Source organism: Fringilla coelebs (assembly GCF_963513975.1).
Source record: "Fringilla coelebs genome assembly, chromosome: 5".
Classification (NCBI taxonomy): Eukaryota; Metazoa; Chordata; class Aves; order Passeriformes; family Fringillidae; genus Fringilla; species Fringilla coelebs.
Window position 1 is genome coordinate 49,753,239 of NC_140033.1, and position 10,369 is coordinate 49,763,607.

General features: G+C 50.3%; 1 protein-coding gene across 1 annotated transcript; it reads left to right on the forward strand.

Moving 5' to 3' along the window:
* Nucleotides 1–1,911: 1,911 nt before the first annotated feature.
* Nucleotides 1,912–8,998, forward strand: RPL3 (ribosomal protein L3). The gene is made up of 10 exons (XM_084205912.1): nt 1,912–1,948; nt 2,955–3,147; nt 3,661–3,829; nt 4,690–4,825; nt 5,985–6,171; nt 6,555–6,715; nt 7,005–7,106; nt 7,582–7,677; nt 8,131–8,250; nt 8,893–8,998. The coding sequence occupies exons 1-10, from the start codon at nt 1,946–1,948 to the stop codon at nt 8,935–8,937; spliced, it is 1,212 nt and encodes a 403-aa protein (XP_084062038.1). The 5' UTR covers nt 1,912–1,945; the 3' UTR covers nt 8,938–8,998.
* Nucleotides 8,999–10,369: the final 1,371 nt, after the last annotated feature.

Genomic DNA, 10,369 nt, shown 5'->3' on the forward strand with positions numbered 1-10,369 from the left:
TCTGGAGCATCTCTTAGGAGGAGAGACTGCGGGAGCTGGGCCTGTTTAGTCTGGAGAACAGAAGACTGAGAGGGATCTCATTAATGCATATAAATATCTCAAGGGTGGGTGGATGTGCCAGACGCTTCTCAGTGGTGCCCAGCAGAGCAATAAGCTAAAGCACAAGAAATTTCACTTCAACATGAGGAAGAACTTGTTTACGTTCGAGGTGGCAGGGGCACTGGAACAGGCTGCCCAGGGAGGTGGTGGAGCCTCCCTCTCCAGAGACACCGGGGTGCCTTCCCATGCCACCGGCTCTAGGTGTCCCTGCCCGAGGACGAGGTGATCTCCGGAGGTCACTTCCAACCCCAGCAATTCCGTCACTCTGGGATGCTGCCCCGCAGAGGGGTAAGGCTGGGCCCTTGGGCCAACCCGTTATCCCTCACCAAGTGCCTGCCCTGGACAAAGATGCTCCGTGAGCCTCAGGATCACTCCGCAGCAAAGCCTGGCACTCTCATTTCCAACATCCACCACCCCACCCACACTGCGTCCTAGGAGAGGGTGGGAAAAGGCCCTCTGTGAACATGGGGAGTCCAGGTTTTGGGGAGATGCCCTAACTCCAGGAGGCAGAGACTGCAAGATACACACCTTGCACTCCAGAGGCTGCAGCCTTGACAGTAACTTGGGCTTCTCCATTCAGCCACTGGCACAGCCAGGAAGGAATGTGTGGGGAGAAGCCTTCCTGCCTTAGGGGCAATTCCAGCTCCTCGGCCCATGCCTGTTGGGCAGAGTAGCTGCACACTAGTGGTGTGCTGGCTGCTGCAGAGTCCCTGATAATCTGAAACGGAAAGCAAGCCCTTGAGTTGTGACATGGTTCCCTAAGCTCAGCAGTGGAAGCCAAAAATGTACACGAGTGAAAGGCGAATGTACAAGGGAGATGGAGGAGCACTTACAGCCAAGCCAGGGGCTCCCATTGGGAGTTCCCAAAAGTGAGCAGCCATTCCTCACCTTTTGTGGGGCTCCTTTTGAGGGGCGGGTTGGTGGTAGAAGATGGACATTCTTCCATCACATCTGGCCACAGAATCCTAGAATGGTTTGGGCCGGAAGGGACCTTAAAGGTTCTCTAGTCCAAACCTCCCTGCAATGAGCTCATCTTCAGCTGGATCAGCCTGCTCAGAGCGCTGTCCAACCTGACTTTGGATATTTCCAGGGATGGAGCATCCCTGTTTTAGGAAGATGAGCTGCAGTGCCAGCACAGCTGGATCCTTAGGTCTCCAGCTCATTCTGGGTGCGGGAATCTCCCCACAGTGTTGTGTCAAACACATCTTTGTTTGTCAGCCCCAGCAGATCCTGAGGGTGCCCCATGTGTGGGAGGCTCCAAACCACCCAGCTCTGGCTTCCACTGATACCATTGCCTTGGGTTTGCATCCCCTTATCTACCACGAGCAATAGTGGATGAAGGCCTGTGTTAATTATAATAACACAGATAAAATTTCACGAAATTAAAATAAATTAAATTTTGAAACTCCATTTCCAAAGAGGAAATTAATTGAAAATTCATGGAATGAAATTTCAAAATTTTCATGAAACTGAGTGACATTTTGAAATTTCACGAAATGAAATTAACATAATGAAATAAAATTTAATTAAATGAAATAAAATTAAACAATGAAATGAAGCTTGATGAAATGAAATGACACGTCAAATTTTCATGACATGAAATGAAATGTCGTTGAATGAAATGGAATGAAGCGAAATAAACATTATCTATTATGACCGAAGTTCCCCACAAGCTCCACCAGATGGTTTGCGCGGCCTTGTTTTTCCGCGCATCGGTGCCCGCGCACCTTTCTGGACCCGCTCGCCGCCCGTAGCGCCGCGCGCCCTCTCGCGAGACCGAGGGCCGGGGCGCTTATAAAGGCTGCGCGCGGCGCTGGCGGCCCTTCCGGCCAGGCGCGTGGACAAGATGGTGGGTGCGGAGGCCTCGGGCCTGGCCGCGCATCCCGCGGGCATCGCCGCCATCCCGGCCCCTCCCGCCGCGCGGCCCCGCGCCCGCCGCTCCCGGCACCTGCGGGACGCCGTGCGGGGCTCATTTCGGGGCGCGGGCGAGGCGTTGCGCCGAGAGGCCGGGCGGGCCGGTGCGGTGCCGGGCGGGGCGCGGGGTTTGGGTGGCGCGGGGTTTGGGTGGCGCGGGCGGCTGTGGGGGCATTTGGGGCGCTTCTTTGTAGGAAGGGGGGCGGCTTCTCTCTAGAGAGCTCCTGTGGTTATGGCCTTTTTAGGGTAGCTCGTTTGGAGTATTGCTTTTCTTTATTAAAGCCGTGTTTATTTCTAGTTCCGTGTACAACTGCACGATATTTTTCTTTAATTTGCTTGTGAGATTGGGTGGCTAAATCTTTCTTTGGGCTGGGAGTTCTTCGGATGGAAGCCAGTCTTTAATGGCTCTCAGGCTGCAGAGGGAGGCTGCAGGGCTGATACTGGAGGAGAAAATCTTTGGAAAAAAGACTGCGCTTCCAGCCAGAGCGACTGGCTCAAAGGCGGGTGTTGGAATGCTGCTTTACCGCAGTTTTTCAAACTAAAGTTGTTTCTGTAATGCTTATTTTGGTACCGGTTCATTGAAAAATGTGAAGCTGTCTGTGCTGCATTTTCTAGACTTGCGAGGCAGACTGAACATGTGGTGGCATGCTGTCGCCAAATTATAGCTTTTGTAGTTCCCTGGCCAGAGTGGGACTTAGTGACATCTTGGAAGGGGCATTAAAGAAATCTGAGAAGCGCACAGTTATTGCATGAGGATTACATTCCTGTAGCATAATGGAATTCAGAAGCTCAGCAGGTGATAGGGGGGATTTCTGGAATGCAGAATGTCTCGCATATGTGTAGTGTTCGTGTTTTCAGGCAAGGACAGTGCTGGCCTTGGCCCCGAGTGGGCATAAGCCAGCCTCAGTAGCAAGCGCTGAGTGCTGGTTCTCTCTCCGCAGTCTCACCGCAAGTTCTCGGCCCCGAGGCACGGCTCCCTGGGCTTCCTGCCCCGCAAGCGCAGCAGCAGGCACCGGGGCAAGGTCAAGAGCTTTCCCAAAGATGACCCCAGCAAGCCTGTCCATCTCACCGCCTTCCTGGGCTACAAAGCTGGCATGACCCACATTGTCCGGGAGGTGGACAGACCTGGATCGAGTATGTATTCGTGTTCCTCTTAGAACAGGAGGTGGGTTTGGTCAGGAATGGTGACAGGCGGCCTCTTGAGCAGCAGCTCTGGGTTTTAGTCCTAGCTTGACTTGTCTCTGTTCCAAGTCAGAGTAGGAGGTGTATTTCTGCTGTAACCACTGGTTTGGTTTAGCTGCACAGTAACAGGTTCCTTGGGATGGCTCTTCTGGATGGAGGGACATCAGTCAGCACATCAGTATTTGGTGGTTTTTTTGGAGATTATCCAGTCCTGAATGTATTACTTGCTGGCATCCATTTTGCCTATCCAGCTTGGCTGACCTTTCTCCTCATGACCCAGCCTTAAAGTTTTGCAAGGCATTAAGTTATGGCTTCAGAGTTGGTTGCTTTAGCCTGCATCATCTCTGTGAAAAGAGCTTGAGACATCTAACCTTTCACATGGAGGACTTGGGAGTGAGAAAAAACAGGTGGTGTTAAAAGAGTTGCTGCTGGAATTAATTGTGCTGTGTTCCTGTTTCCATCCAGAGGTGAACAAGAAGGAGGTGGTGGAGGCAGTCACTATTATAGAGACCCCTCCCATGGTCATTGTGGGCATCGTGGGGTACGTGCAGACTCCTCGTGGTCTCCGTAGCTTCAAGACCATCTTTGCCGAGCACATCAGCGACGAGTGCAAGCGCCGCTTCTACAAGAACTGGTGAGGCAGCAGGGCCTCGCCTGGTCTCAGGCCATGGGTCGTGTTTTTACTGTTGGGTTGCAATGATCCTAGCATGGCTTTTTAGCAATTAGTGTTTAGCTTTGACAGAGTGGCCTAATAATGGGATGGGTGTAGGAATGGCTCCGTGAGGGTGGCAGCATAACTTAGAGTAGTGCTGGTGTGGGTGTGGTGGCTTTGGGCCTGCCCAGGAGCTCCCTAACAGGCTACACGTGATGATACTTCGACGGGCGGACATAAGGAAATCGCCTCTGGCGCTTGTTGTTGAGTGTCGAGTCCTGACTGTAGCCCTGTTCTCTCAGGAAAGGGGAAGACAAGTGTCACTTGTGATTGCCATTCCAGGCGCTGTTGTTGTGATTGAAAGTGTGCGTTTGCCCAAGTGTGGCTCCAGCGTGTCTGGAGCTTCCAGCCTGTTTATGAACTTGGCAGGCTGAAAAGACGTCAGAGTGGAGCAATAAGGTTCTCAAGGGTGTTTTAGTAATGACCTTGCTGTCGGGCACACAAGGGGGGAAATAAGGGTATTTTGAAGCAGAGCACAGTCATCTCACAATTGCCGTAAAGATCTGGGTTTTTTTATGTTATTGTTTGACATCTCCTTACAGTCTTTTGTTTTCTGTAGCGTGAATGTTAATGTGCTTTGGAATTCATGGCAGCTCCGCTCAGCTTTGGCAATTTTGCCACTGTCTGATGAGCTCCAGGCTCCGCTTGCCAGTGGAAAAGAGTCATTAGAAGCTGGCAATGAGCCAAAGCCAACTGAGGTGGCAACTCCTTCCGCTCACCCCACTTCCCTGGGGATTGATGAAGGGCTTAGCCAAACCTTATCTCTGCTCTGCTCCTGAAAGGCACAAGTCCAAGAAGAAGGCCTTCACCAAATACTGCAAGAAGTGGCAAGATGAGGAGGGCAAAAAGCAGTTGGAGAAAGATTTCAATAGCATGAAGAAGTACTGCCAGGTTATTAGAGTCATGGCTCACACTCAGGTAAGTGCCTGTGGGCTCAGGTATGGTGGAAAACGCTGAGAGAGCAGGCTTGGAACTTGATCCATCTCTGTTGGGAGATTTCTGCCCTCTCCTGCAGCTTGATGCTGTCTGTTCAGCACATTACTTACACATTCATTCTTGAGGAGCCATGGCAACCACTGGCTGGTTTTGAAGGAGTGTCCAAAGGAGAGTGAGCTGTAGTAGGAACTTTTTGGGCTCAGTCCTTTGCTGATACTGTGTAGACCTAGTCTCTTTTAATTTCAGCTACAAATAATACCAGACTGAATGTTGAACTCAAGGGTTTGTGTGCTCAGCATCGTTTCAGGCTGCATTCTGTTGGGATTGCGGGCACTCAGCCTTTTGGCAGCTTCTCTTGCTCAGCTGGAGGAGGTGTTCTACTGAGTGATGTGGTGTCTCCCCAGCTGTCAGTGCTCTGACTAACTTTTTTGGGTTGGCTCTAGGTACAGCAAGATGACAAATTTTACTAGAATTAATTTCCTGTAGTAGACGGTAGAGGTAGTGTTGCAGCCTCTATTGATTCTCTCACCAGTTCCCTCTGCTAAATACAGCAGAAGTAGCTGTAAAAGCGGTCCAACCCAATGTGGCCTTAAATGTGGCAGGTTTTATCAGAGAATCAGAACAGTTTGGGTTAGAAGTGATGGACGTTAAGGATCATCCAGTTCCAGCCCCCATGCTATGGGCAGGGGCACCTTCCACTACACCAGGTTGCTCTGGCCCCTGTCAAACCTGACTGAACAGTTGAGGAGTGGATGGGGGGGCATCCAGAGCTTTTCTGAGCAGTCTGCCAGTGACTCACGACCCTCATAATAAAAATAATCCTTAGGTCCAATTTAAATACACTCTGTTGCAGTTTAAAACTATTACCCCTTGTTTATTGTTATTCCTCGGTGTAATTTTGCTGATGCCTGTGAGGTAAGAGAACTCTGCTCCTGTGGGTGGCATATAACTTCCAGGTGCAATGACTTGCAAGCCACTATACAACTTTCCCCTTTACTGTAGGGCCTTCTTTAAGTTCTGTATTTTGGAAAAAGGATGCTGGAGAAATATATTAGGCCAGGGCTAAAAGGATGCTGGGCTTATTAATATAGGGTCCGTTTCAGAAGAGCAGGAGCTGAATGTTATGTTTTCTGTGTCCTAGATGCGTTTGCTCCCCCTGAGACAGAAGAAGTCTCACCTGATGGAGATCCAGGTGAATGGTGGCACTGTTGCTGAGAAGGTGGATTGGGCCCGGGAGAAGCTGGAGCAGCAGGTGCCTGTGTCAACGGTCTTTGGCCAGGATGAGATGATAGATGTCATCGGAGTCACCAAGGGCAAGGGATATAAAGGTAAACACGTGGAAGTCCTTCTCTTTGTGATAGGATACAGTTTTTAATGAAATCCTAGCCTTGTGTTTTCATAAGTGCATGTACCAAGAGCTGGGTAGGTGGATCAGGACTGCTGTCACAGTTCAATGATGAGACCATGGAATGAGCGCTGGGCACAGCGCCTGACATCCGTGAGGAGTCATTCCATGCTGCCTTCCTTCTGAGAACACAGCCCAGGGACAGCCGGGGAGGGAGCTTCACCAGGAGGCGTTGGTTCCTGGGATGCTGGGTCTCTGCTTCCCTTTATGTTGCCTGGGGAGTGCAGCTTGAAAAGGTGGCTTAAACTCTTATTGAAGACTGAGTGACATCTCAGCTTGACAGCAGACTGCTTTGGTCCCTTGCAGGTGTCACCAGCCGCTGGCACACCAAGAAGCTGCCACGCAAGACTCACCGTGGCCTGCGCAAGGTGGCCTGCATTGGCGCCTGGCACCCCGCCCGTGTGGCCTTCTCTGTGGCCCGAGCGGGCCAGAAGGGCTACCACCACCGCACCGAGATCAACAAGAAGGTTGGTGTCTCTCAGCCGCTGGGAAGGAGCGAGAGCTGCCTGATGTCACTTGCTCTGTGACAATGAGCAGAGTGGGGAGTTCTGCTTTGGGTGTTTTGCTGTGTTAGAATGTTGTCTTGGGGATAGTGGCCATGGTTAGTTACATTGGATAACTAAAATTCTTGGATGGCCACGTTTCCCAAGTGCAGCAGACTGTTTCCTCTGAGGCTTTGTAGAATTCCTTACATTTTATCTGATGACAGGCTCTTTATCCTACCTTTTGCTAAGTAGACTTTCTTTATGTTTTTAGATTTACAAGATTGGCCAAGGTTACCAAATCAAGGATGGAAAGCTGATCAAAAACAATGCATCAACTGATTATGACTTGTCTGACAAGAGCATTAACCCTCTGGTGAGTTGCTGCAGCTCTGTGCCAAGAATCTGCTTGTGAGCTGCAATCCTGAGAGGCAAATGGGCCTTGGTATAAGTCACGAAATTATTAAATCAAGAGCTTTTAAGTCAGCAGCTGCTGGAGGTGGTGGTCTTTAGTCAGCGTCAGTATTGACGCTTATTAACATGGAAATTGAATTTGTTACATGGCAATAGGACAGAGATGTTGCAAACCTTGAATGGTACTTGTACAAGGAATAACTTAGCAAGAAGAGCTTTTGCTGTTTTCTCAGCCTGTTCTGCTGTTCTTAATAAAAGCCCTACAGCAACAGGTAAATGGCTGCATCAAGAAACTTGACCAATGAAAGGCAATACTGGAAACAGAATTTCAGTGGATGTGGGACTGACCAAGGCCCAGAAATGGTGTGGATCTGTAGGCAGATTGTGATCACTGCTCCTGCTAGGTACAGAGTGCTGACTGTTCTCTCCTTGCTCAGGGAGGCTTTGTCCACTATGGTGAGGTGACCAACGACTTTATCATGGTGAAAGGCTGTGTTGTGGGCACTAAGAAGAGGGTCCTGACCCTGCGCAAGGTGAGTGGTGGGCTGGCACAGTTTAAGGGAGCTGTGCTGCCCCTGGTGCAGGTGGTGTGGGTGCTGTTCTGGGAATCATGTGGCTTACTAGAAAGAAAAACATTCCACACAAACCCACCTCGTAGTAATGGCCTTGGGAGTGGCATGAGGTCATTTCTGCAGGTGTAGTGATGGACCTGGTTTAGGCTTGAGAAATCTTGTGACCAGAAGGACATGGGCGGAGTGGGGCTTGTGCTGTAGGGAGCTGGCCAGTCTTCAGCCTGGGGGGCCAAAGGTGCAAGGGTAGATGGCTCATGGTCAGGTGTTCCTTGCACATGGTAGCAGCTGAAGTCTGGGGTCAGAGGGTCTGAGGAGGCATTAGCCATGGAGGGGACAAGAAGTAGCCCATTGTATTGGAGGCTAAAAGGGTGCTGCTGCTGCAGCTGCTTATTCACCTGGCATCTCTCTTTTTAGTCCCTGCTTGTGCAGACCAAGCGCCGGGCCCTGGAGAAGATTGACTTGAAGTTCATTGACACAACCTCCAAATTTGGTCATGGCCGCTTCCAGACAGCTGAGGAGAAGAAGGCTTTCATGGTAAGGGTTCTTCCTGGCACATTCATTGGTGTACTGCTGGGTTGTCTTCCAGCTCATGGCAGCTGATAGCTTGGCCTTTGGGCTGTCAGTGTGGCTAAAGTTCTGTGAAACAGAAATTTCAGTTGAGAGGCCTCCTCCTGCCAACTTGGTTATAACTGCCGGGGGGCTGGGGTCTGTTCCCCAGTGACAGCTCTCTGTGTCTGAGGGGTGATGCCACGTTAGGGCACAGGTTGTTCAGTGTTGGAGCATGGAACAAGCACTGCTCCAGTTCCTCTGAGAGCAGCTCAGGAGGAGGTTGCTCACAGTGGTGACATTCCCCTATTGTCACTGGCTGGAGAAAGCAGCCGGGAGCTCTGAAGGCCGTGGCAGGGTCAGAGCAGTGCTGTGCTCGGCCCGAGACGGAGCTTCCCCACCAGGTGGCACCAGCGTTGCTGCTCTGGCACATCCAGAGTCACTGGGCCAGCCCAGAGCGCCATGTTCAGCTTTCCCAAAACCTCTGGCTGTGGGATTGGGGTTTCCAGTGGGTTGCAGCATGGAGGGGGGTTTTTTGCCTTGATTTCTTTGCAGCTTTTGTGATTTGGATGTTATGTCTTTTGTGCAGGCTGCTGTTTACATAGTTTGTTTTTTGTGTTTTTTTTTCAGGGACCACTCAAGAAGGATCGCATTGCAAAAGAGGAGGCAGCCTAATGGGTGGAATGGTCCTATTGCCTGTGGGCTCTCAGACCAAATAAATATTTCAAAGAAATTATTTTGCCTGTTGTTATATGCATTGCTGTGTCAAGCCTGGTACTCTGACTGCAGGTTCTACATGTCGATCAAACCAGAGAAGCATGTGAAGGTTTAGCTCACGAGCATCCATCTTACAGCAGCAGGGTTGCTCTAAAAAAAATGAAGCTGCTATTGTTTATTTTGCAGAGTAATAATTGTGGGTCAGAGCAGGATGTCTCTGGGTGTGTGAAGTAGTGAAGCAGCAGGGCCCTTAAATGTGTTTGCAGTTGCTGAGATACTGGTCCACCTGTCAAGCCCCAGCTGGGTGGACAGAGAGCTTTGAGTCAAATGGGTTTTGAAATAATCCAGACAGTTCAAACCACTAAATTTTAGGAAGCTGGTAGATGCTGGTTGTTGCCATGGAAACCTTTCAGTGTCTGTATGGCAGGGGCTGTAGCCTGCACACTTTGCAAATACAGTTTATTGCTGTCCCTGAGAGCAGCAGAAGGCAGCAGATATCCTGAAAAATCCCAGCCTCACAACAGCTGGATGTTTCTGAATTGCATGTATTTTCCCTGCTGCTGAAAGATTGCAGGAGGCAGGCTTGCCAGGATGGGGAGTGGGGTGATCTGCATCCCACCCTCTGAGGAGGTGGGAGAGCTGCGAGTGCCGCTGGTGTTGTGTTACTGCCTGGCCTAAAATACCCTGCTGGCTCCTGGGGAGATGGTTTGGTGTGTCCTTCCCTCACCATAATTGGAGACATGGCAGCAATTGAGGCAATAACTGCAGACCTTCACAGCAAAGTGTAGCGCTGCCCTGAAACAGACCTGGGTTGGCCCTATTTGCTCTTATCTAAAGTGGGGAAAGGTGGGATGTAGAGATTCTGTGGTGAATGACAGCCTTCTAAGAGTTAAAAGGTGGCAAGAAGGAGGAAAAACATTTACCTTGTTTCCCTAGAAACCAGACTGGGTGACTGAATGAGCTGCCTGGCTCACTGTCAGCCTCATTTAACACATGAACCTGCTGGTTGATTTCAGCCAAGTGAAATAAGAGAGAAGTAATAATTCTTTTTCCCTTGTCACAAGTCTCAAATTGGCAGGTAGGTGGAGAATATCCTTCCTCTGATGCAGAAAAGTGGAATTCCCAATGTCTCTCCATCCTGAGGCTGCAGTTGTATGGGCAGCTTTGAGGAGTGAGGGTTTTTCCCCTCCACCTGTTAGCCTTAGGTGGGCTTTTCACTTTTTATGCACTAGCCTGACTAGGGAGTGCATGTTTCTGAGCCAGCTGTTTCTGCAGCTGCTTCTATCTCACCAGTCAAATGCATCCAAGGGAATTGGGATTATCAGGATAAATGGGTGTGCTGGGGGTGAGCATCCATGACAAACTGTAGACTACCTCGATGAAAATCTCT